At 61.5% G+C, this 25,532-nt stretch overlaps 2 protein-coding genes across 6 annotated transcripts; one reads left to right on the plus strand and one right to left on the minus strand.

Annotated features, from left to right (window-relative positions):
- Window positions 1-737: 737 nt before the first annotated feature.
- Window positions 738-18,688, minus strand: LOC134364068 (zinc finger TRAF-type-containing protein 1). Of its 5 annotated transcripts, none has more exons than XM_063079978.1 (4): window positions 14,622-14,981; window positions 6,097-6,335; window positions 5,231-5,442; window positions 738-3,659 (listed from the first exon to the last, which is right to left on the minus strand). In XM_063079978.1, exons 1-4 carry the CDS (start codon window positions 14,979-14,981, stop codon window positions 3,268-3,270), a joined length of 1,203 nt encoding a protein of 400 aa, XP_062936048.1. In that variant the 3' UTR covers window positions 738-3,267. The 5 variants fall into 5 exon arrangements, with proteins under 5 accessions (XP_062936048.1, XP_062936049.1, XP_062936053.1 ...); XM_063079979.1 differs by lacking the exon at window positions 738-3,659 and adding an exon at window positions 4,001-4,823; XM_063079983.1 differs by lacking the exons at window positions 738-3,659; window positions 5,231-5,442; window positions 6,097-6,335; window positions 14,622-14,981 and adding exons at window positions 16,170-16,954; window positions 17,149-17,246; window positions 18,319-18,688.
- KIFC2 (kinesin family member C2) lies at window positions 17,982-25,412 on the plus strand. Its single transcript, XM_063079977.1, has 18 exons — window positions 17,982-18,221; window positions 18,472-18,553; window positions 18,690-18,841; window positions 18,923-19,061; window positions 19,346-19,491; window positions 19,576-19,641; window positions 19,737-19,865; window positions 20,262-20,339; window positions 20,460-20,574; window positions 20,665-20,774; window positions 21,244-21,352; window positions 21,461-21,618; window positions 23,219-23,323; window positions 23,398-23,519; window positions 23,617-23,740; window positions 23,846-23,975; window positions 24,063-24,319; window positions 24,427-25,412. The coding sequence occupies exons 1-18, from the start codon at window positions 18,123-18,125 to the stop codon at window positions 24,682-24,684; spliced, it is 2,379 nt and encodes a 792-aa protein (XP_062936047.1). The 5' UTR covers window positions 17,982-18,122; the 3' UTR covers window positions 24,685-25,412.
- Window positions 25,413-25,532: the final 120 nt, after the last annotated feature.

The raw sequence follows: 25,532 nt of genomic DNA on the forward strand, positions 1-25,532 counted from the left end.
ATGGACAGCAAGGCCTGTTGGGGAGTTAGTGGTGTGGTGGGCAGACGGGTCCCTGTGTCTGGGAAGAGTTGTACAGGACCATGCCCAGGCTGATGGCAACAGCACAGGCCTCGGTGTGGCATAGCCAGGCCCCCAGCCGGGCCTGGGGATGTAGGGGACAGGACTGGGAGGCCTGTGCCCACCCAAAGTATGGCTCTGAAACCAAACAGCCACATGGAGGGCAGGCTGGTGAGGTGTGTGCAGGGCAGTGAGGGGCAAGAGATGGGTGGGGAGCAAGGTGCCAAATGAAAAGGTTGAAGACAGGGTGACTCAGAAGACAGAGGGTCCCAAGCCACCGGAAGACCACAAACTGCCTTCCCTCCAGCCTCAGGGTTCACGGGACAGCTCAACTCCTGGAGGCCCGGTTCTCCTTCAGAGAGACAACGCCTCTGTGCCTGTTTCTCCACTGACCAGATAGTGGTGCTATGCAGGGCTGGAAGCCTAGAGCAGAATGGCCACAGGCTGAAGGTGGCAGGGGAGTTGGCAGAGCCCAGGAGGCCCACCCAAAAGGCTGTTTTCTGGTAAGGAAACACAGACAAAACATGGTTTGGAATTTTTTGAAAACTACAGTCACATACAGAAAATATCCAAAGAGAACACAGGCCATAAAGTGACTTGTAAGTCATTTCTGACGGTGTTAAAAATGCTTCTTGCTCCACTCTTTAGAAAATTATTTTTATTATTTTTGTAAATGTCTCACTTTGGGCAAACTGAGGGATATGGTGCTCACAGGGGATGGGGGTGAGACGGGGAGAGAAGTGTAGGACCTATGCCCCAGGCCTCCCTTCCATCTGCTGAGGCTGGACCCCCACCCTCCGGACCATCCTCAGAGATGACAAATAAAGGACCAGGTTGAGGCACTGAGATGACAAGGGATCCTGGGGACAAACCATTGGATGCGGTGCCCCCAGTAATAAGCGGCCCACAGTGGCACAGCTGCAAGGGGCATTTGGCACCCATCCCAGCTTATTCTTGCCATGTGGTTCCCCCAGATTGTAAGGCTCAGCTGCTGCGTGTGAGGGCCACGGGGCAGGGCCGTGCTGGGATGCATTAGCAGTCCTCCCGGCACCCCCAGACGCACACACCTCTACAGAGGTCTTTGCCCCCATGCTCCTGTCTTTCACTCCACACCCAGGGCTGCCTGCCCAGAACTGAGGCCAGGCCTCCAGTTCAGCCAGCTCAGGTCTCCTTCCTCCTTGGGGCCCCCCAGCCCACCGCCCTCTGGCAGCCACAGTGTACATCACCTCCATCTCCGGGACCCAAAAAGCACAGCTCCCCCAGGCTGTCATCCCAGCCTCTCATTCTGCTCCACCCAGGAGAACTGATGGGGCCTGTCCCTCTGCTCAATCACCCAAAGACAGGTGGACAGGGCCTGCTCGTCTCTCACAACACCACCTTCAAATCCAGAAACACTTCCCGAGAGGGTGGGTGCTGTCCTCCAGAGATGCAGGGTCGTAGGGATGTGGTACCACAGCTCCTCCCCACGCACACACAAGATCCCATGGCTGTCCTCTGGCCTGCCCAGCTGGGTGTGTGGGGGAGTGGCCCTGAGGGCTGTGGGATTCACCCTGGTTGTACCTGAGTCGGAAGCCACTACTCCCAAGGATGTGCTGAGAGCTGGGGTGGGGTGTTTCTTTGTAGCAAACAGAAAACCAAACCTGGAGTCTTCCCGTCCCCTCAGACACCAAGCCATGTCTGCTTAGAAGGAAAGGAGGCTCCTCCCACAAGGGAGTCCCCCAAAGCTCCACATCCTCGGCTGGGAGAAAGAATCCCAGCAGGATTCTCAGAAAGAGCTCTGAGAAATGTTTAGCCTGTGAGGGGGCAGAAAGGCTGCCCTGGAGAGGAGAACTGACCCCGAGGGCCACTCTTAGGAATGCAGAAGGGGCTGTTATCTACCCCATGGGGTGGGCAGAGCCCCAGAGATCGGCAGCAGGGCACAGGGCAATGGGGGGCCAGGCCCAGGCAGCCTGCAGGGGGCGGGTGGGGCTGCTCTGAGGCATGTGGTGGGCCTCGCTGGGGCTGAGGAAACCAGTTCTTTGGTACTGAAGCAACGAAAAGCTATCGCAGGAGAGCCACATCTCCTAAGCAAAAGTAGGGGGGTGTGAGGAAAAGCTCTACCCTTGCTAGTAGTGCTGAGGTCCCAGGCCCTCCAGGCAGGGCTCCTTCTCACCCTGTGAGGTCCAAACACTGTCCCTGCTCAGACACCACCCACAGCACAAGAGGGCAGCCACACGAAGGCGGGGAAGGGCACGCCACCTTCAGGCCCTAGACGCAGGAGCAGCAGCTGGTCCCTGACAGCAGCATGGGACAGTTGCCCACTTGATCCTCACCCAGTGAGGCTCTCACAGCCAGTGGCCCCCAGAGCTTTCTGCATAGACTGGGGACGCTGAGCACGTGAGGCTGAATAGACAGATTCTCTCTTGCTAAAATCACATAGCTTATAGAAGAGCCTGTAAAGAGTTTAATTTTTTTTCTGGGAAGAGACAGAATTTCACCCTGCATTCCGAAAACATCTGCTGAGCCCTGGTGGCTGAGTCCTGTCTCCCCGGGAGTCACCAGGCGGCTAGGAGAGCCCTAACTCTGCCTGGCTCTCCCTGCCTAGGCCTCAGTCTCGAGACCCCTGGGACAGTGTGTGGGGGAAACGTGGTGTCTCTGAGTCTCTCCTGGGGGAGACGAGCAGGTGCAGTGACAGGGACAGGGCAGGCTGACCCCCGGGCCAAACCACAGCTCCCATGCTGTCCACTCACAGCCGCACCTTCCCCTCGAACAAAACAGAAAGTAGGAAACAAGGCTGCCTTTTTAATTGCAATCAAATATGACGTCTGGAGTCGGCAAGGCCCTGAGCCCGGCCCAGGAGCCGTGCATGGAACCAGGGCAGGCAGCGCCGCCTCGCTGTGTGACAGGCCGGCCAGGGGCCACTGTGCTTCCTGCCTCCATACCACTGCCATCCCTGAGCCTGCGGGGTGCCCAGCGCAGTTTCCTCGGCGGGTCAGCCCAGCCTCCAGCTGCCCCTGGGAGGAGGGTAGGCAGGGGTGGAGGGGGCGTGCGGAGGAGGGGACCCTGTCGCACACGCATGCAGACTTTCCCAGTGTTTGGTTTTGTTTCTTCTCCTTTGCTAAGATGGTTGCATGGTCGTGTGAAGCCGCTACCGCACCAAGGTGGACATGGGAGACAGGGCGGTGGCCAGGCTGCTGCCCATCTGCTCTGCAGGCATCCCAGGGCCCCATCCTACTTCTGTATCTGGAACAGGAAGAGCCGCAGGTTGATGTTCTTGGCAGCCAGCAGCTTGTTGCACTCCACAGAGTCGATGATGGGCAGCGGCACATAGTCAGTCTCATTGCTCTCATTGGTGAAGACAAAGTGGTAGATGACAGGACTGATCCGCACGTCATCATAGGGGCCCTTGAGCAGCAGGAAGGAGCACTCCAGGGGTGCTGTGACCTTGCTCTTGAGGAGGAGCTGGAAGGAGAGCGTGCGCTTGCACGACAGGTTGGGGTTGCGCTCCGAGTCATTCACACGAGCCTTCAGGACCCACGTCTGGTTGAGCACCGTGAACCTCGGTGTCTCATAGTACAGGCGTGTGATGAAGTCATCTGTGCGGTAGGGCCGGAACTGGACCTCTGCGGAGACAGACAGGGCCGGGAGGAGCCAGCTGTTAGCGTGGGCAGGGCTGGGCAGAGGCCTTCCCCGACCAGGCCGAGGACAGCTCGGCCAGGGAGGAAGGCAACTTACCAGGCGTAGCGCACTCTGCTTGTCACAAGGCAATCAAGCCACTTATGGCAAATGGAGGGCACACACGCTTTGGGGGACAACTACAAACAGAATTAACACGAATTAGCTGGACAGAGTCCGAGGCTGCGAGCCACATCCTGGGCATGCCCAACCCGCACTGGCCTCCCACCTCGCCATCAGCCCAGGGTCCCACAGGGGCGGGGTAAGCAGACACACAGACAGGATGCAGTTCTGAGAACAAGTGCACTTTATTGTTTCCGATACAGAGCTGCCAAAAAAGCCGGTGGGCGGCTGTGGCACCAGCCCTGCCCGAGGGGAGCACAGGGTCCGTGGGCGTTGGGCTGTGTGGTGGGCCCTGCCTGGCTGTCCACAGGCCGTCATCAGCAGGCAGACCTGCCTTCGCGCAGTCCTCTTGTGCAGCCCACAGCCTGTGGCTGGCAAGTCCCTCCGTGGAGGCGTGGGCTCACAGGAAGCCAGTCCTTGCTGCACGGATGGGGCTTCCCACCCGGCCACTGCTGCAGTCACAATGTCCCATCCTGCCCAGACCCCACGAGGCCTGGCCTGGACCATTCATGCCACAGTGCTTGCCGGGACAGCTGAAGCTGCTACTAACCAGGGGCTGCGGCCTTCTGCTGCTGAGGACCTCTGGGCCCTTGGCATCTTGGGCCTGTTTAGGCTCACACCTAGCCAGGCCCAGTTCAGTCAGTGTGGCGTGACTGGCTGCCCATGATTGCCCCGGGCTATAAGCTGCGTGCCAGCATGGACTGAGCAGGAGAGGGACGCAGCTCCTGAGAAGCCCCGGTGCCAGCAAGCGCTTCTCACTGTTCTCTGGACCAGGCTCTGGCTGGCTCCTGCACCCAGCATGTTCAAAGGCGGTGGCAATGGGCCAGAGAGCCACGAGATCCAGTGGGCCTGGGCCCAGTCCAGCCTGCCCATATAGGTGTCCACTCCCAGTTCTAGTTTTAGTTGAGTGCCCTTGGCTCGTTCTGAAGCCCTGTCCCTGAACAGTTTTGATCCAGCCTCAGGAGGCTCCGTGGCCACTGCAGTGCTGCCTGCAGGCAGGACGTGACTTGCCAGAGTGCTCTTCTTGCCCCAGGCTCCACGGGGCAGACCCCCAGCTCCCAGACCTCCCTGAGACACGTCCCACTCTCTGGTTAGACCCCGACTATCCCAGAGCTGTGGAGCCCCACACAGTGAGGACGCCACCTTGCTGGGGTGGCAGGGCCAGGGTGGGGAGGACTGGTGGGAGGGGCTTCCAGGAGAGCCCTTCAGGTGCACCTCAGGGGTCCTGCCTGGCCCCTCCCCCTGCTCAGTCCCAGGCCTGTCTTCTTCTCTGAGACACCCTCCTGTCCACTGGCCGCTTGTCCAGAGCCTGGCCATCCGGCGCAGCCCACTGCCCAGAGCCTGCTGCCCCCAGCCCACACCTGAGCGGCATGCGACGGGCAGCGGGGCGCCTCACCTGTGTAGCCGATCTTCTCGAAGCTAAGCAGGCTGAAGATGCTGTTGTAGAGCTGCATCTCCTTGCGGTGGCTCTGGTCCATCTCATCCAGGATCTCCATCAGCTCGTTGCCTGTCTTGGTTGGGTGGGCGCAGGCAGCCTCGTGCACCGTCAGCTCGTGGAAGGGGCCGTGCCACGGGCAGCCGATGCGCTTGTACTTGCACTGAGTCACCCTGGAAGGAGGTGAGGGCAGTGGTCACGACCTGCACCTGCAGCAAGGGCCATGCCCAGCTGCCCTCCCAACGTGGCTTCCGCCAGCCCACTCAGCCACGAACCGTGGGCCCAGCCCCCAAAACAGGTCATAACATGCACGTGTGTGAAAAAGAGGGTGACAGGGGGAGGGGGAAGGCACGTGGAGCCGTGGGCCAGCTTGCCTCCTGGACCCCTGCTGTGGGTCTCTCCTGTGCCTCGCAATAGGTGGCCACTGACTGTGGTCCTGGACCATGCACCGCCTCACTCCAGGTGGTTCAGTGGCCTAGCCCCACTGGCCGAGCGGCTGTGTCCATTGGCCAGTGTAGCCTCAGACCAAGTTCCCAGAACTCCTGAACTGGCCATGCTGTCCTGACCCCTCCAAGAGACTACCGCACAGCCAGAGAATACCCTGGAGAACCAGAGTTGTGTCCAAATAGCAACTGGGTGCAGACCCTGCCCTCTGTCCTGTGGAGCCCCATGCACCCTGGGGGCCATCTGGGACATACCTAGGCTGCATGTGCGATACCTAAAGCCCAAGCAATGAGGACCAGCCAGATCATCCTGCACCAGGCTGGGCTTCCCAGCCCTGTCCTGGGCCCCACGCAGGCGACCAAGCCCCCAGCCCCAGCACTTACCTGTCCTGGCATTCCTCCTTCTGGTGCCTCTCAAGGAGGGAGCGGGGAAACTGGCGCAGGCAGAAGCCACACTCTGAGGGCAGCTCGCTCACGGCTTTCTCCACAGCCAGGTTCCGGCAGCAGAGGCTCTTACTGATCTCACAACGACAGTTGGGGCATGTGGCCTGCTCCTCCTTCAGCCGGGCATCTGCTAGTAGGTGGATAAAACAGCCAGCGCACATCAAGTGACCGTTAGTACACTGCGAAGAAGGAAAGGGAGATGAAGCTCACAGACCTGCGGGACTCGCACACGTGCACGTGCCCGCCAGCTCCAGCCGGGCCCAGGTTGGCCCTCCCAAGGGGCTCCAACTGGTGAGAAGACAAGCACGTCTGTATCTGAGTCGTGCTGGTATTTAGCAAACACTGAGACATGCAAAGACACAGCCAGCCTGGGCTCTTACAGAGGGCTGGTGTCTCGTGAGAGGATCACCTCAGCTCACGGAGGCCACGGTGCTTCCCTGAGGCAGGCCCAGCTGATGTTGACTGGTTCCAACACGTGGGGCTTGAAGCCTGGTTTTTTTCCTGTCTGGGTGCTAGGGACTGTCCTGAACCCTGTATAGGCCCAGATTTTGGGACCCCTATAGGAGCACCTGGCTCTCAGCCTGGTACAGCAGGGGCTCTCAGCCAGCAGCTGTCCAGTGGGGAGTGGACGCTGCTTCCCCACGCTGAGGCAAGAAGACTCTCCTTGGCTGTCAGAAAGGCCGTTTGAGCTGGGGGCTGGGGTCGCAGCTCAGACTGACCCCCAGCCTATCCTTCCACTCTGGCCCTCCCTGGTGAGTGCAGGTGAGAGGAGGCAGCTGCCACCCACCCAGGGAGGTTGGCTTCCTGCAGGGGCTGTCCAGAGAGCTGGTGGTATGGAGCTGTGGCAGACAGGAGGCCGAGATGACCCAGGACAAGGGCAGGTGGGCACACAGAGTGTGATGGCGGAGGCGGGAATGGGGGCTGCGGGTGGGACATGGTGCTGAACTGGGCTGGCATAAGTCGGGTCAGCAGGAGCAAGGCCCCCTCCCCTTGGGCATCCTCACTCATGTGGACAGTGGGCCGCCTGCAAGCCCAGCACCACTCTGGCCTTTGGTCTCTCACTCACTCGACATGCACCTCCTGAGCACCCACATGGTGCCTTTGAGACACACACGGTGGGCTGTGGGCCTGGCCCTCGAGTGGCTCAGACCGAAACCAAGGGTACAAGAGCAATGACTAGAAAATGAGCAGAAACAGCTCCCCTGAGCCCTGGCCCATGAGCCTGGGAACATGGGTGGGACGTGAGGGCTGGGGACAAACCAAGGGCCAGCCGGAAGTGAGAGGGACAAGCTCTCCATGTGGAGAGGCTCTCCACAGCTGGCTGAGGGTGAATAGGTGGGCAACAGTCAGTTGAGTGGCCCCTGCCATGACTCTGCCCTTTCACAGGACTCTCTGGTGGCCGGTCTGGGTTTACCAGCCATGGCAAGCCTCCAGAAAGCCACTGGGTCACGGGCTTCCTTTGGGGTCCAGGATCCTTCTGAGAATGGGTTGCAGTGCAGTAGGGGGGCCTGCCCGAGACCAGAGCCCAGGCCCCCGTGTGCCATGGCCTCTCTGCATGGTTCACAGCAGGGAGAGGACAATTCACAGGCCTGCCTGGCTGTGCAGGGGGCCACACTCACACATGGGAAGTCCTTGCTGAACCCCCACTCTGAGGCGCTGCAGGAGGCTAAGCGAGCACTCTTAGCACCTGTGGGCCAGGCCTGAGCTCTAGTGAGTGACAGGGCCTCCATGCTGAGGACCCACAGTGGGGACAAAGGCTCATTCACAGAATTCACATCCATACGAACACCACAGCATTCAAATCTCAAGTTCTAACTTAGGTTAGAAATTAGAACGTGCACAATGAGGAAGTGGGGACAGTGGCTGGGCTCGGCCTGGGGTAACAGGCCCGGCAGCGGCCGGCCAGCTCCAGACATGCCAGCTGGTGGTGGGAGTGAGGCTGGTCCTGGGTGGGGCTGGGACAAGCTGATGCCTATCCACAGCAGGAGCGGGTGGCAAAATCGGTCTGCCCTGTCCATCCCCCAGGGGTGAACAGTGAGTGGAACGGGGGTGGGGGGTGCAGACCAAGGCCCAGCTCACATGGTCTCTCACAATCACCCCCCTGCCCCTACCCTGGGCTGCCCAGGCCCACTGAGGCCCAGCTTGGCCACACCAGTCTGCTGCTGCTTCTGGAAGGCAGGGAGCACAGGACCTACTGCTCATTAGTTTGAGGAAGGAAACTCACCCAGAAGTGAGGCCAAGCCACACAGCACCACGTAGCATCCCCCATCGAGGAAGCCCGGTGGGACACCAGCACCGAGACCCCTTAGGGCTGCAGGACACCAGCACCAAGACCCCTCCATTCAGGGCCTGGTATCCCCACGTTGCTCCATGTAGCCGGCTCTGGGCACCTCGTGGTGAGAGGCTGCCAGGCCTTTGATGAGGCTCTGGGCCCAGCTCTGCACAGCCAGCTCGGGTCTGCCGGCCCGGACAGGAAGGTAACAGTGCCCTCCTGGCTGTGGCCTGGCCGCCTGAGGTCCCCAAGCAGGGCTGAGGGCACCTGGTCCCCACCCACCCAAGCCCACTCTGCCTCTCTTCCTGGTTCTGGGCAAGCCAGCCAGACTTGGGATGGAGTCATGGGCCCTCCTGAGGGGGTGCTGAGGCCACCAAGCATATCACCACTCACGTCCCAGCACCGCCTGCCACCACCCAGAAGGCTACCCAAGCTCCCGGGCTGGCCCCTGGCCCATTTCTCCAGGGCCTCCAGACCCCCACCTAGGCTCAGTGGATTCCACACCACAGGGCAGGCAGCAGCAACCTTGCCCTCCTCTGGCTATCTCTGGGTCTCCTGGGATCAAGCTCTGAGAAGTGGGGGTCACTGCCCCTTCAGCCCCAATGGCTCAGCTCTGAATCAGGACACAGTCAACCCAAGATGTTCTGGAGCACTGGAGCACTCTAGCCCACAGGGATGAGCCTACATCCACAGGCAAGCCCTCACCAGTTGTCAAGGGACGTGCTCCAGGAGTCGTCCAGGGAGCTGGTCCAGGCTTCACCAATACCCAGCCCAGGCAGTCTGTCCACAGTAGGCAGTCACCATGCTACAGCGTCTTCTCTACCATCCGGGGCCCCTTGGCTTCTGGCGCACACAGGTCTGGCCACAGGACAACCACATACTCAGCCTCAGCAGCTGCTGGGCCAGAATGTGGCTGCTCCCTGACTTGTGCCCACTGCTCAGCCAGAAGCTGGGCCCCAGAGGACTCCACACAGTGCCGGTCACGGGCCAAGCATCTAATAGACAGCATGGACCAGGGCAGGCCAAAGTGGCCCGTTTAACCTGCCAGGGGCTGATCCCCAAGACCCCAGGTGCCCCCAGAAGCAGCTCCTGCTGCACCAGGCCAGGCTGCTTCCCACCACCAGCCTGGAAAACCCTGGTGGCAGGAACAGCGAGTCGAAGGGATCCTACCACCCAAGACGACATCGTAGAGCCTTCTAGGCCTGCCTAGGACAGATACTGTCTTAGAGCCACAGTGCTGGGCTCAGACTCCAGCCCATAGGTCACGAGCAGCACAACCTTGGGCTCACCACCTTCCCTTTCTGAGCCTCAGTTTCCTCACATGCACCAAGCGGTGAGTACAGGACCAGCCTCGTCATATGCTGAGTTGGCTTGGCACCCAGCAGGCACAGGACAAACACCACAAATGTGGCTGTCCACAGCAGAGCTGCTGGGGGCCCCACCCCTAGGAGGAGCCGAAGCCCCAGGCCCCTCTGCAAATGCTGAGTACAGGCAAGTGGCCCAGACACAGCTGTGTGCACCTGCACCCCCAGGAGAGTGCCCAGCCCCCCGCTCTGCCTCCCAACAGGCAATTTACATGTACCCAGCCTGTGCATGTCCAGGGTCTCTGTCTGAGGGTCTCAGCTTGGCCTACTGGGTTAAAGGCCAGAAGAGAAGGAGCCCTGCCTCCCTGGGCCTGGGGATATAAGGTCTTAGGAAATGGACCTCCACAACTTCCAGAAGGTTGCAAGTTCCTTGTGGTCCACTGGCCTTGTAGGACCTCTTTCAAGCTTGGACTACACAGTCCTCTCAAATCCTGGAGACCCTCTCTTTCCCACTAGAAGACAATACACCACCCAGGCCCGTGTGAGCAGCCCACCCTCCCACCTGGGGATCAGGGACCCACAGACCCTTGACAGCAGCCCTCAGTGCCAAATGCAGCCAAGGGGCTTCCCTGTGGACACAATTCCCAAGCACTGCTTGGCCAGCTCAAGGTTCCCCCCTTACTGAGAGTCTTCTAGGGCTGGGAGGCCCAGTGGTGCCTCAGGGCACACTCTACACACCCAGCATGCTTGACCCGCAGCCCCTTTAATCTCCTTAATCCAAGATGGGCCTGAGAGGGACCAGTGCACTGTCCAAGGCCACACAGCTCTTAAAGGTGAAGTCAGGACTTAAACCTTCCACCCAATCTGGATTTAAAGTCCCAGGAAAGCTGCCTCTCTCCTTTCAATCCTGATGTCAGGACTCAGGCGGGGCCCAGTCAATCCACCAGTTGGGCTCTCACTCAGAACATAAATGCTGCTTAGATCTAAAAACCGACTCAAAATGACAAACTGTCACCACAAAACACACCACTTCTCACCTAGCCAAAGACTCCAGAAAGTCCCTCCTCACCCCATCCTGTGAATTCTGGATATCTAGGCAGATGGATCATCAAAGCTCTTTCCTACTACGTTTCTTGCCTCAAAGAATGAGTCGGCTGCAGTCCTGTGCTGCCCCCAGGGAGCTGGGGAAGAGATGCCCGAGCCACACCCCATGGCCAGAGAGGCAGGTGGCTCCTGGGATGGTGTGCTCTGGGAAGGGCCTGGCCAGAGATGGTGCCATCCCTGCTTCCTGGACCTTTCATAATGAGACTGTCAGTCACGGAACCAGTCCCCGAGCAAGCCCTGGCGTGGAGACGGGAGGCAATGGGGTGGGATGTGAGCAGGACATGCTAATGCCCATGGGGCCTAGTGGGAAGTGCCCTGGTCAGCTGGGGAGGGGCCCTGAGGGAGGGATGGGCACCCTTGCAGCAGGGACTGAGGAGGGCCTCAGAGTGGGGGCGTGCTGCAGTCAGGAAGAGCAGAGGTGGGCAGGGACTGGGAGAGGGCAGCTCTGGCAGAAGGGGCACAGGAGCAGCCACGGGACAATATCCTGTGACAGAGCCCCTCACTGACTCCATACTGGAGAGCTCCTTTCAGCCTCAGGAATGACCTGTGAGAGGGTGTGAACAATGAATGGCTCCTACCCCAGACACTAATGTTAAGGCTGCCATCAGCAGGAAGGGTCAGGACTGGGTCCATCCAGTGGAGGACCACGTCGGGCCTCATGTGAAGGGTGTGTCCAGAGATCCGGGAAGGGAGGTCAGGACTCAGGCTGTGTCCTCCCCAGAAAGGGTGCTCCCCTGTGCAGAGGGTCCAACAGGTTGCAGTGCCCTCAGGCCAAAGGGCTGCATCCACAGCAGGGTGCTAGCATGAGCTGCTTGTCCACATGCCCGGCCTAGACTAGCCAGAAGCTCCTGTATGGGTGTCCTGCTGCCCCTCCAGCCCTCCTTTCACCCACCTGGCTACCTGCACCTGCCAGGATTCCAGAAAGTGGCTGCACACCTCGTCAGGCCAGTCACCCAGGGCACACCTAACACCCACATGGAGATATCAAAGCCAGCCTCTACCATACCTGCTGCAGCCCTAACCTGACACGACGAAGGCCACAGCAGCAAAAGTGGGCCTCGTTAGACCCACTGCATGAGGGCCTTGGTCAACACCCGAGTGAGCTTCCCAGCTTGTGACAGGTGCATGCGGGCACAGGCCCTTGGAGAAGCTGGCTCTGCAGGCCCAAGGTCCCAGACACAGGAGTGGGTGGATGAACCCAAGGGTGCAGTCCACGTCTACTCTCGCCACCACCCAGTGCTTGCCTGGCAACACAGGTGGCGTCTGGTGGCCGGACAACAAGCTCTCTTGTTACCATGCACCCAACCAACTTCAGAGGCCTATGGAATTGTCTCTTCCAGCCTCATCCCCACACGGCTCAGCAAGTCCACCCACTCCTTCTCACCCCAGGGCCAGACACCATCTGAGCCAACCCCCAAGACACACAGCATGACTGGCACCCACACCAAGCCACGTGTTCTGTTGGGGTCAGGGAAAATGATGCCAGCAGGAGCAGAAGGCAGAACATGCTGCATGCCTGAGACTGGCCTACCAGAGACAGCCAATAAACACAGCTCACCAAAGAAGGCTTGCAAAAAACAAAGGGGCCAAGCCCAGGCTGCAGGTGGCCAGAAGTGGGCCCCAACCAGGGATACACACAAGGCAGCGTGTGTGGGGCCCATACCATCTGTGCCCAGATCCTCCTGTGAGCAAACCAGGCAAGAGCCCAGGTCTCCAAGCCTGTCCTGATTCACAGTACGTTAGTGGGGACGGTAACAGTGTCCATCCAAGGTTGCTGCACGCAGCAGGGAGCTGCATGGGAGACATCCCCAAGAGCATTCAGAGTAACCAAAAGGCCTTCCCTCTTTCCCCTGGCCCCTTTCCCTCAGGCCATCTCCCCAAATTACATAGTAGGTCTGCGAGCAGCCAAAGTAAGTTCCATCCCTGGTCTAAAGGCCCTCCCCCAAATCACACACTCCAGTACTTTCTTTGCTACTGAGACTCGGGTGTTTCTTGGGAAGGATGAAGGTGGGCAGGGTTGGCAGAGCCCGAAGCTCAGTCAGTCTCCAAGTTTCTCCTTGCCCAGCTGGTTTTTTCCCAAGGAAGCAGCTAAGTAGAGCTCCCAAGCCTGGGAGGGCCACCAATCGGGCAGCCCCAAAGCCCCAGTGCCTTCACTTTCTGTCAGCTGCTCAGCTGCCTGCTTCCAGTGTCCAGGCCAAAGCTTAGCTCCCCACACAGTGCAGGCTGGTTTGAACCAGCCAGGCTCAGAGGCCTGGTCACCAGCAGCTCTGGCCAGAGGCAGAGCTGTAGCTCTCTGTGCTGGGCCAGCTCAGCCGGGGAATGGCGTGGATTGGGAGCCATTACCTTGTGGCCCATCATCATGTCAGGTCCAGCTCCAGCCCATCCACAGAAGAAAGGAAAAGACAAGGAAACCCCTGAATTCCCCTGAGACCCCCCCCCCCGCACCCCCCTCCTCCACCATTGGCTTGGCTCACTGGGCTCTTACTCAAGGCCCAGGAAGGGAAGAGCTCTTCCACCTGGGAGGATCAAAAGGTTGTGGGCAAATCCTGAATGCCCAGGCACTCTCAAAGCCAAAGCCCAGGGGTAGCTGTTGGCTCTGGGGGCCAGTAGCTGTGAGAAGCGCTCCCCCAGCTGGCCCCAGGCTGACACCCAGGAGGGTGGGTGAGAGCCAGAGCCCTCTCCCCATCCAGGCACACTGGGGTCTTCCAAGCAACCTCATGCCAGCGCAGGAAAGACTTGGAGGTCCAGACAGTGGGGAAATGGCAACCCAGACCGGGCCTACACTGTTTACTACAAAAGCAGCCCCCTCAGCCAGGCCTCCAGTATAAATAGAAGCAAAAGAAGTCCCCATCGGCCACTTCCAACTCATGTAAGTGCAAAGAAAGCTAACAAGGGACCTGCTTCATTTCTCGAAGGGGCTGGGCACTAAGGTGGAGAAAGAAACAAAGAGGAAAGTCGGACACACTGCATATTGACTCTGGGTGTCAATCAGAGGTCTGCCCCTGCTGCTACCTGGGAGTGAGAGTGTTAGACCCACCTGGGTCGGGTACTCTTTCTGACAGCCCTGAGCTGGTCAGCACTCCGACTGCAGCCCCACGCTGCATCTTCAGATGGGGAAGAGGGCTGGACAGACCTCCCAGAGCACTGGTAGCTGGCGTGGGGGAAGTGAGGTGGGCTGGACTGGGGTTAGAGAAGGCACCCCGACGGCGGGGCTGGTTGCAGGTTGTCCATCCAGGCCAGGGATGAAGGGAAGGGGCGGGGAGTGGCAAAGACAAGAAGGGAATTCTTTCACCGGGGAGAGTAGAAAAGACTACACAGGAGCTCAAGAGTGGAGGAACAAGTCTGGGGGTGTGGCTGCCAGAAAAAGAAAAGGAGCGCTCGAGCGAAGAGGACTCTGAGCCCGGGAAGCTGGGAGTCGGGGAGCATGCGCTGGGGTGGAGGGAGAGGAGCGTGCGCCTCTGTCACCAGCCCCCGGCTGGGGTCAGCTCCAGGTGGTGGTAGGGGAGCGCGGGGGACGGACCGTGAAAACAGCCGAAAAAGGCAAGGGGGGCTCACGAGGAGAGAGGCTGAGGTCGGGTGGTACGGGGGAGGCCAGGACACGGAGAAGAGGTGCTCGGAGCAGGAACAAGTCCCAACAGAAAGACGACGCGGAGCGGCGGGGCGGGCGCCGAGTCCCGCCGGCCAGAACGGCGGACGTGAGGCCCGGGGCCGCCCGGCCCGGCCCCGAGGTGACGCGAGCCCGGGGCTCCGGGCTGGGCCGGTCGGGGTCGGGCCGGCGGCCCTACCTGGTACACGGAGGCCTTGGGCAGGTCCAGGCACACGGTGCAGCACAGCACCGAGTAGAGCCGCTCCTCCAGCTTCCCGCTGCCGGCCGCCGCCGCCGCCGCCGCCGCCTCGGCCGCCTCGGCCGCCCGCAGCCGCTTCTTGGGCGGCGCGTCGGGGTCGCCGGCCGCCTCCTGCAGCTGCCGGGCGCCTGCCAGGCCCGCCTCGTCCGGGAGCCCAGGCCCCGCCGCCTCGCCTAGCGCCGCCGCCGCGGCCGGCCCCGCGGCCGCCCCGGGCCCTGCCCCGACCCCGACCCCCGCCGGCACGGCACCCGCGGGCCCCGCGGCCGGGCCACCCCCGCCGGCCTCCTCGGCGCCGGACATCGCGGCCGGCCGGCCCGGCGGGCGGGTGCCGGCGCGCTCCCGCGGCTGGAAGTTGGGGGCGCCGCGCGCTCCCGCCGCTCGCTTGCCGCCGCCGCGACCCCGCAGCCCCGCTCCCTGCGCCGCCGCCTCAGTGGGCCCGGCCCGCGCGTCCCCGCACAGCCGCCGCGGCCACCGAGCCCGGCGCGGCCGCCATCTTTGTTTTCGCCGCGCGCTGCTCTCCCCCCGCCACCGCCCCCTCGTCCCCCCGTCACGTGAGCTCCGCGCGGAGCCAATCAGAGCGCCGCTTGGGGCGAGACGGCGAGGCGGCCAGAACCAATGGGCGCGCGAGGGCGCCCGTGGGCCCGCCCTCTGCGGAAGGTGAGCAGGAAGGAGGCGGGGCTCGGCGCGACCCGAGGCGCGACGAGCACCTGGGGGCGGGGAAGCCGCGCGTGGGGCGACGCCCAGATCCCGCGAGTCAGCGGGAGCGGAAGGCAGCCCGGGACCTCCACGTCGGGGTGTGTCTTTTTCTTTGTCCCTCAAGACTGGAGCTTGCGTGTGCGGGGCTCTGGCCTGCCTTGTGGGAGCGGAAGGACATGAACGAAACCTCCTCCGGCCACCTCTCTTATGCCGGACCGGATGTGCTTCCATAACACGCAAGCAGAGGGACTGCGGGAGAGGGCGAAGGGGCGACTCCGGACTCCTAACCAGCCGTAGTCTCACTGCTGTGCCCAACCCGGCTTCCTAACCCTGGGTTGGAAGCCGAAGAGGGGTCCACACGGAGGAAAGTGAGGGTCTTAGGGAACAGGCCTTGGCTTCCACGAGCCAAGGCTGGACAGCAAACAGGAGGAGGTCGAATCAGCCCTGGGAGGGGACGTTTTTCTGGGAACCACTGTGGTACAGCCCTCCTCTGTCCCCTCCCCAACCGTCAGCCCACGAAGGTCACTGTCTTGGAAGCCTTCCTGCAGGGCCGGACAAGGATATCCGAAACCCCACCATGTCCCAGGAGAGCAAGGGCCCAGGACTACATCTTCTCATCCCAGGGGCCCTCTTGACAAAGGTGCCAGGAGGAAGCCAGGCTGCATGAGGCCCCACGAGAGTTCCAGCACATCCCTTCCTTTGCTTAAGGAAACCAGTTGCTGCTCTGTGGCCCTCAGGAAGTTCACTGATGGATCCCTCGATTCCTCTCAAGAATGGGCAGATTCCATACTCTTGCAGAATTCCTAAGGTTTATTGGAGATCAAGCTTCTCCCTGGACCCACAAACATGTCCAGCCCAGAATCAGCCCCCAAAGTATGCCTAGGACCCCGTCCCCTTCTGGTCTAGGCAAGTCCCCACACATGGCTAGAGAAGGGACAGCACCCAGATCCTGCCCCCTAACCAGTCAACCTGTAGCAAACCCACTTCGGGAGGAAGTAGAATCTATCCCCAGGGGAGGAGGCCCCAGGAGCAGGCTGGTGGGAGAAGAGGTGGTAGCCAGGGCAGAAACCCTGCCTTGATGTGTGCAGCTGTCATTCCCACTGCATGTGCTGTGTGTGCAGGGCCCGGCAGTAGGCCCAACTGCCAACAGCCAGGGCCCAACGACAGATGTCCTCCTTCGGCAGCAATAGCAGCTTGTCCTCCTCCAGGCGGCTCAGGAGGCCTGCTGCACCCAGGATCGCGCCCCCCCACATCCCATAAGTGTTGGCCGTGAATATGGCCACGATGAGGATGGTCACTGCAACCACCAATAGCACTGCCTGGCCAGCCACAGAGCGGCCCTCAGGGCCGAGGTGGTCACCAGCCACTGCCAGCACCATGCCTCCTCCCAGGAGCAGGTTGGCAGAAGAGCGGTCGCCGTTCACCCAGTGGAAATCGAAGGCCAGAAGGGGCAGGCCGATGACGGTAGCCACCCAGGCTCCAGCAAGACAGTCTTCCTGTGTGCCCAGCCCTGGGGCCAACATGGTGGCAGCAGCCAAGGCCTGGAGCAGGAAGCCAGCGGCAGCCCCTCGACTTGCCTGTCAATGCAGGGAAGGGAGGACATGTGGGAAAAAGATGCCAGGGGCCACCCCTTTAAACAGGAAACAGTTTGGAGCTCTGGTGGACACCTGGCCCCAGACTTACTTCCCATCACCCTCTCCGTGATCCAGGGAACTAGGTCTTCCGGGTTTGAGAACTGGGATACGTTCCTGCCTGGCCCCAGTGTACTCACCTGGGCAGTGCTCACAGCTGCATGCAGGGACACCACGCCCAACACCACCTGGGACAGGACTGTGCTCCACTCACCCTCCGGCTTGGGGGTCATGGCACCTCAGACAGTAATGAATTTGAGGAGACAGAGAGGGAATTTTCAACTTTAGAAAGGAAGTAGACACAGAAGTCAGCGACCTATAGCCCTAAGGGCAGCTCTCCAGGACTCCCAAATTCCAGGGCCCCCATTTCTAGATGTTGGGATAGTTTCAGTCCTAAACTTTCTGGAGTCCTGAGGCCACTGGACACCTGTGGGGAAAGAAAACCCAATTCGGCCGCGGAAGAGAAGAGAAAGCGGTTCGGGGGTCTGGGCTGGGTGGGCATAAGCCCTGCGGCCCTAGAGACTAAGAAGGGGCGCCGGGCCCAGAGGGGAGGGAGCGGCGGCCCGGCCTGGTCTCTGCGCTCGGGGAGGCGTCGTCCTTGGGGCCCCGGTGCGGAAGGAGCGACCCCGCGCAGTTCCCGGGCGGTGCGGCCAGCACGCACCGGCCGGGGACCCGAGCCCGCCCACCGCCGCGGGCCCCGCCTCCTCGGCCCGGCCTCCGGTCGCCCGGCGCCGCTTCCAGCGAGAGGAGCGGAGGCTAGAGCGGCGGGGCGGGCCCGGGAGGGCCCGTGGAGAAGCACCTCCCGGTGGGCGGGGCTGGGGGCACCCGTGGGGGCGCGCGCTGTGGGGGCTTCGCGGAGGCCTGGAGCGTCTCCGAGGAGAGGGGTGCAGGCGCGTGGGCGCTCCCAGCCCGGGGCCTCCGCGAAGTAGGGGTGGGGGCGGGCCCTCCAGGGTGCGGCCGCGGGGACACCTGTTTCTAAGACCCCCTGTCCCCTCGGACGCGCGCCCTCCGCGCGGGAGCCGACCGTGGGGGCGGCCGCCGCGAGCATGCGCACCGGTACTGCGGCGGGCGGCGCGGGCAGCGGGGAGCGGGCCCTCTGCCGCCCCGCGCTCCCATGTACGCCTTCTACTCGCTGCTCGTCTACATCTTCTACAGCCTCTTCCGCAGGGATGGCGGGCCAGCGGCGACCGCAGACGCCGGGGACCCCGCCCAGGTGAGCGGGGGTGGCCCTGCGCCACCCGTCGACCACTCCCCAGCCCCCAACGCCACCCCGCCCCCAGATCCGGTGGTGGCGGGCCCGCGCGGCTTACATCCTCGGGCGCTGACGCTGCGCGGCGGGGTCGTGCCGAGGACCGTCGTATCGGTGCAGGTGCTGGAGGCATAGACCCGGCCCCGTCCCGGAGGGAAGTGGCCCCGCGGGCTGCCTGCTCCCTCCTCAGGGACGCCCCTCGTTCCCTCCCTAGAGAGCCCGCTGCAAGCTCCGGGGTCGCCGTCGTTCCGACGAGCCCGCGCCGGAACTGTGGACCGAGCTGACCGGCCGGGCCGGTAGGTGCGGGCAGCAGTGAGGGAGCCCCGCCGTCCGGGAGACGGAGGCGCGCTCGTGACCTCACCGGGAGAGAGCGGAGGCCCAACCTCCCACACGTGACCCGAGGTCTCTCTCCTCCCTCCACTCGCTTCGCAGCCTGCTCCGAGTCTACGGATGGGCCGGAAGGGGGACCCGAGGGCCGCCCCCCCGAAGTGTCCCTAGAAGAGGCCCTCGTGCGCCTCGCTGAGTTCCTCTCCGGCCAGCTGGGGGCGGAAGAAAGCTGCGGGAATCCTCCCGACCTGGGCAAGGTGAGCAAGGCAGAAGGCTGTCTCCAGCAACCCTGCCGTCCTCCACGGTCTTCTCTGTTCCGATTCTTATTTCCTTCGCAGCCCCGGGACGTTCCCCCACTCTTGGCAGTGACCAGTCAACTCCTGGCCCTTCTGGCGTGGATTCGGAGCCCCAGAGGGAGGCAGACCTTGCTCCAGGGCACTCAGGCAGCCTCGCGGGTGCAGCCCCCAGCTCCAGATGGTGCGTAAGGGGTAGTAAGCAGGAAGAGGACTCTGCGGGGGGAGCGAAGCCCACCAGAACGTGGGCGGCCTTGGGCTGGCTGCTTAGTGCAGTTGGCAGAGTGCAGTGTTGATAACAGTGAGGTCAACGGTTTAAATCCCCAAATCAGCTAGCTACCAAAAAAGCAAAAACAAACAAGCAAGAAAACCTGGGCACCTGGAGTTCAGGGGTCCCAAGCCCAACCCTGTTTCTGAGGATTCAGGCCAGGGACCTCTTTAGTCCTGACGGGGCTCCCCTCATGCCAGGATCCGCATCCCAAGAGGAAAGCCCTTCCCACCCCACTGCAGCCCCAGGTGAGGCACCAAGGGGCGAGGCTCAGGCCCAACAGCCTCTCCAGTTGGAAGAGGACCAGAGAGCTTGGCAACGGCTGGAGCAGCTCATCCTTGGACAGGTGAGGAGAGCAGGAGTCAGCCTGGACTGGGGACTGGGAGACTGGAAAAAGGAGCTCCACCCTGTGCCCCTCATTCCACCCCAGCTGGAAGAGCTGAAGCAGCAGCTGGAACAGCAGGAGGAGGAGCTGGGCAGACTGCGTCTGGGAGTGGTGAGGCTGTTGGGGGTGGGGTGCAGGGTTGGGGGGACGTGCGGGGTGGGGGGCAGGGCTTGCAGGTGATCCCTGATGACTTTCCTCTTTGCCAGGGGGCAACAGACTCGGAGAAAAGGGTCCAGCATTTAACTTTGGAGAACAAGGCCCTGAAACAGAGCTTGAGCCTCACTCGAGATCTGCTGCTGCACTGGGGCCCTAGCGCCCCCGCCAGGGCACCACAGGTACCCTGCTTCTCAGCTGCTACTGTCTCAGCAGCCCGGGGCTTCTGTACACCTGGCATTTGACAACAGGGCCCAAGCCTTCTTAGAACTTCATACTTGCTGAAGCAGGGCCTGACCGTAGACAGGTCCTGTGATGGTCTGTGCAGGGCAGCCTAATCAGGAAGGTTGGTAGCTGTGAAAAAACACCTTGTTCATGGTTACTCTGAATGACTGACCTTAAAAAAGCAGAGGAACTGGGGAAAGGAATCTTGCACAGAGTTGGAAAGCATGGGTTTGTGGCTGGCTCTGCTCGTAGCTCCTGACTTGACTTTGCTGTCTGTGGAATGGGACTACAGAATGCCCCTCCTTGAGTTTCTTTCTGGCTTTGTACCCCACCTGGCTCCCACTGTCTTATAGGAGGAAGCCGAGGCACTGGTAGAGCTCCAGGTCCAGCTGCAGGAGGCCCAGGACACCACAGAAGCCCTGCGAGTCCAGGTAGGCTTGGGGACCAGGGATGAGGGGTCCCAGGGCAAGGAAGACTAGAGCACTGGGAGGGGGGCATCTGAGGCAGAGCCTGGTAAGTGTCTCTTTCTCAGTGATGGGTGGGGGGGGCAGCTGGGGGTGCAGGAGGTACAGCTGCAGGGCCTTCGGAGGGCTCTCCAGCAGCTCCAGCAGGAGACAGAGCAAAACTGCAGATGGGAGCTGCAGCAGGTGCACGGGCAGCTGGCAGGTAAGGGCTGGGAGCCAGTGGGGTGAGGGGGAGAGTGCATGGAAGGCTCTGGAGTCTGGACTTTCCCTTTCAACAGCCTTTTCTCTCCAGGACTTCGGGCACGGATGGCCAGCCTGCGTCAGGGCTGCGGGGACCTCAGAGGACTGGTCAGCACCTTTACCCAGAGCTGTCAGGGTTCACTAAGTGAGGCCCAGGGCCAGGTCAGGACCCACTCCTCTCCTAGTACCTCCTGTCTGGGCAGCTTGCTCACTATTTTGGGGGGGGTGGGGGGTAGGAACCCAGGAACCCTATTATTTTTTCCTCCCCAACTGTGGGGAGTTGCCTGGGTTAACAGATTAGTTGTAGGTTCTAGAGGCAGAACAGCTTTTCTAATCCTGGGTGTGATCTTAGCTTTGAGTATGTCGGTTCAGTGCAAACTTGATTGACAGCAGATCCTTCAGAGAATTACCAAGAAGTCCTGAGAGATAGATGATGTGATGTTCCTGTTGTTTATTCCTGGGCTTCCTGTTGGGCCCACTGAATGATGCTGCCAGGGACCTGAAGCCACTGAGAGTTGTGGACCACCACAGCCCGGTGGTCACACGGTGGCTCCAGATTGCTGTCAGCACCCAGCCCACCTGTAGCTCCCTGGCCACCTCCACATCCTTCCTCACATCTGTGTTCCCTCAGGTATCCTGGGCTCTGGGGGCACTGTCAGCTGGAGGAACTGGAACTCAGCTCCCTGAGGGGCAGCAGGGGGCTCCAGCTGGATGCCCAGGGCGGCCGCTGGAGCTCAAGGGTATGGCTGGCATGGGGAGTGGGGGTAGGAAGGGCAGGCTGGAGGAAGTGGAACTTCTCCATGGTTCAGGGCCTGGGAGGCTGTCGGCTGACTTGATCTCCATCACAGGAAATATCCGTGTGCTGTGTCGGTTGAGGCCGGGGACACTCTCTAGCCTCCTAAGTGTGGATCCCGGCCCAAGGGGCACCATCACCACCTGCTATCGAGGGCGCCAGCGTCGCTTCCGCCTAGACTGGGTCTTCCCTCCAGACGCCAGCCAGGAGGAGGTGACAGCCCCCCTTTGCACCTGTCTTCTCTCTTCCTTGGAGTCTCCTAGAGTCCAGAAGAGGCTCCAGCTTCCCCTTCTCTGTGTGTCTGCCCACCTGGAGGAGGAAGGGTGGCTGGGCTCCAGCAGGGGAGGGAAGAAGGCTGGAGGGTCTGGGAGGTGGATCTGACAGCCTGGCTGGGCACCTCCTTCCCTTCCAGGTTTCTCCTTCTCTGCATCCCCCCACCATGCTCTGCAGGCCCAGGGGAAACAGATCTTCTGGTTTAGACAGGGAGATCAGCATCTTTAAAGATAATTTTTTACCAGAAAGCTAAGGAAAATTAACCAAAGGTGACGTTTATTGTTCATGTAGAAGTGGCAGTACAGCGCGGCTGGCGTGTTCCAGGAGTGGGCTCAGTGCCATGACCCCACTGGCAACGGCTTGAGGCCTCATCCTCTCTGGCTTCGCTGGCTGCCCACTCCCCTTCCTGGGGGCCGGGGTCCCAGCTATGAGGGCAGGCACCCTTCCTAGCTTGGTGGCCTCGAGGCAGGCAGTGGGGGGAGTGCGGCTGAGCATGTGAGCTTCCAGCTTCGGTGCTCTCACTGCCCTTTCCAGATCCCACTCTCCTTCCCGCTTCTCTTTTCCTGCCAGACACTAGTGGAAAGGCAGGGGCTCAAGCCCCAGTCATGGACTTGCTTCCCACATACCATCTCCATTTGTACATAAACTTTGCTGCAAGAACTTCCATAGCTGAGAAGATGGATCAGGCAGGGACAGCGAAGGCAGTGACTCAGGCTCAGTTGCTTGTGGGCCTCCCAGGAACAGTGCACTGGCAGTGCCCAGCAGGTGGCTGGGTGGTTAGCACTGACTCCTTGTTTTCCTGTTTATCCCACACCCCAAAGTACAGCCTGTACATGTGGGTCCCCCCACTCACTGTCCTCTGGGCAGCCCTTCTGGACAGGCCCTCCAACTCAATGTGTCTGAACCAAAGGTATGTGTCACCTGCTCCTTATCTGTGTTCCCATTTCTACGATGGCACCACAGTCCACACTCCACTCAACATCACCCCCAGTGACTTCTTTGTCCAGTCTCAAATCTTAGTGACCACACCGGCAGTTCTGCATTCTGTCCTCATGGCGGCTGTTGCGGGTGTCCAGTTGCCAACAGGATGAAGGTCCTAGTCCCATTCCCCTCATCTGCCTCTGCACTGTTTCAGGGCCTGGGATCCAAGTCATGGCCACCATCCTCCACACTCATGGGGCCCTTCCTGGGCTCATCCTTTGTGTGTCCAGTGCTGCTCTGGCCCTCTCTGTACATTGCCCACCAGTTTTCACAATGAGCACCACTGTAGTCCCCACCTCAGAGGAAAAACAGAGACAGGAAAGATAACGAGAAACTTGCTTTCAACCACAGCCCACATTTGAAACAGGCAGTCAAGTCCCAGCATCTGGGGTGTCTGTTGGGGCATCCTGCCCTTCTCTGTCGTCCCCTAGAGCCATCCTCCCAGGGGAATTAAGCTGTTCACACCCCACCCTTCACAGCACTCCACCCCACCAGATCCTGAGTAGGTAACACGGGAGGGGCTCAGGACCCTTCTTACCCCTACCTACCCTGTTCCCAGGTCTTCAGGGAGCTGGAGCCAGCTGTGCTGTCCTGCCTCCGTGGCTACAGTGTCTGCATCTTCACCTACGGTCAGACCGGGACGGGGAAGACCTACAGCATGGAGGTGGGATGGAGCCCACACCCTGGGGGGAAAGGGGCTTAGATGTGAGCCCAATGTGGCACCCCGCCCCTCTTCAGGGCCCACCTGAGGACCCAGGCATAGCTCCTAGGGCTCTGCAGTCGCTGTTCCGGGAGATGGGGGTTGGAGGGCAGCACCACGTTACTCTCAGCATGGTGGAGATTTACAACGAGGCTGTCAGGTCAGAGCAGCACCGCGGGCGTCTTTTTTCTGCCCCTGGCACAGGGCCCCTCCCGCTGCCCTGAGAACCCCTGAACCAAACCCTCCTTTCTCACTAGGGACCTCCTGGCCCCAGGGCCTCTGGAACGCCTGGCTGTGAGGCAGGGCCCAGAAGGCCAGGGGGGAATCCAGGTGGCTGGTCTCACCCACTGGGATGTGCCCAACCTGGAGACGCTGCACCAGGTAAGGCTACCCAGTCAGACACGCAGCCTTCCGAGGCCCCTACCTGGGCTTCCACCCGGAGGCGAGGGTTCTACACCTGGCTAACCCTGTCGCCTCACTCTCCAGATGCTGAGCCTGGGGAGGAGCAACCGGGCCACCGCCGCCACCGCCATGAACCCCCACAGCTCCCGCTCGCACGCCCTGGTCACGCTGACGCTGCGCGCGGCGTCTCCACCGCGCGCTCCGGACACCGCAGGTACCTCGGCCCGTGCCTGCGCCTTGTGTGTTCTCAGCGCACCCGAGGCCCGACCTTCCTCTGCGTTGGGCTCGCTCGCCCCTGCAGGCACGCTGCACCTGGTAGACCTGGCTGGATCCGAGCGCGCATGGAAGGCGGGGGCGGTCGGCGCGCAGCGGGGAGACCCGGACGGCGCCCGGCGTTTGCGCGAGGCCCAGACTATCAATCGCTCGCTGTTGGCGCTAGGAGGCGTGATGGCCGCGCTGCGGGCCCACCGGCCGCACGTGCCTTTCCGCGACTCGCAGCTCACGCGCCTGCTGCAGCCGGCGCTCGGCCCCGGCACTACTGCTGCGCTGCTGCTGCAGGTGGGCGCCGGGCAGGCGCTGGGGCGGGGCGCAGGGCCGCCCGAGGGTCGTTTGCATGCGAGGCGCCGCCCGCTCGGGGCCCGCCCACCAGCGCCACTCACCCGCAGATCTCCACGCGACCGGAGGATGTCGGGGAGACCATCTGCTCCCTCAAGTTCGCCGAACGGGTGGGCCGAGTGGAGCTGGGGCCAGCCCGGCGCCGCAGGGTCTCGCGCTCCCGGACGCCCTCATCCCTCAGTACGGATACCCCGCTCACCGGCACCCCCTGCACTCCTACGCCGTCCCCCAGCAGCCCTCCAAGCCCCAGCCCCGACAGCGGCTCCGGCTCCGGCTCAGCCCTCGCGTCCCCAGAGGGCCTGCTCTAGTAGTCCTGAGTCGTGGCCCTGCCCACGGGGTCTGGGAATGTGCCTCTGCTGGCAGAGGCAGCGAAGTCACTACATCCCGCCTCCCAGGGCACAACTTCGACCTCTCGGGGCCCACTGTCCCCCACACTCTCAGAGTTACCTCCCCCGCTCCCCAGCCAGGGAAGAGTATGCCTGGAGAAATGATTGCCCCTTCCCCCACCTCCCATGAAGTCACAGGCCCTCAGCTCCCTTCTTATCACCATTTGCTGTTATCATGGCACACAGCAGGGAATCCCAGAGCCGCAGGAGCCAGACCCCAGCCAAGTGGTTACCCAAGTCACCACCCCTGCCCCCTAAATCAGACTTGGCATTAAAATGTTGTAAATTTCTTTATTATTATCTTCCCCACCACCACCAAGACCATGTAGGGTCCAGTTTTTATTCGCTAACCCCTTTCATCCAAAAGGTGCTACCTCCTTCCCAGACAGTTGAGGGAGAGCATTACTTCAGGCTGGATCCACCATTAGGTTCTTCCTCCCCCAGCCTGGAGCCAGGGAGGGGAGGTGACAGATGGTGATGGATGGATGATGGTGGTCCTGAGAAGATAGAACCAGGAAGGGCTACTCCTGGCTGAGCCCTGCTCCTCCAGCCTTGCCTCTGGGTGTGGGAGAGGCAGAGGCATGACTGGCCAGGGCCAGGGCCAGGGTTGTGCCCAGCTGGGCCACAGACCTTTGTGGGGTTGTCCAATAAACATTGTGTACTCTCAGCAAGTTGGTGCCTTGTGTTTTAAGGATACTGTGCTGCAGACACCTCCTGGCCTTGGTTCGCCATCAAGGCAGTGGGGCAGGAGGAAAAATCAGCCCCTGCCC

This window comes from Cynocephalus volans, chromosome 15 (genome assembly GCF_027409185.1).
Source record: "Cynocephalus volans isolate mCynVol1 chromosome 15, mCynVol1.pri, whole genome shotgun sequence".
Lineage (NCBI taxonomy): Eukaryota > Metazoa > Chordata > Mammalia > Dermoptera > Cynocephalidae > Cynocephalus > Cynocephalus volans.

Coding starts and splice junctions, on each gene's coding strand:
- KIFC2 (XM_063079977.1), top strand. CDS start 18,123: ATGTACGCCTTCTACTCGCTGCTCGTCTACATCTTCTACAGCCTCTTC. Junction 20,575..20,664: donor GGTGCACGGGCAGCTGGCAG/GTAAGGGCTGGG, acceptor TTTTCTCTCCAG/GACTTCGGGCACGGATGGCC. Junction 21,353..21,460: donor GCGGCCGCTGGAGCTCAAGG/GTATGGCTGGCA, acceptor TCTCCATCACAG/GAAATATCCGTGTGCTGTGT.
- LOC134364068 (XM_063079978.1), bottom strand. CDS start 14,981: ATGTCCGGCGCCGAGGAGGCCGGCGGGGGTGGCCCGGCCGCGGGGCCC. Junction 5,443..6,096: donor AAGGAGGAATGCCAGGACAG/GTAAGTGCTGGG, acceptor ACCTCCTTCCAG/GGTGACTCAGTGCAAGTACA. Junction 3,660..5,230: donor CGAGAAGATCGGCTACACAG/GTGAGGCGCCCC, acceptor CTGTCTCCGCAG/AGGTCCAGTTCCGGCCCTAC.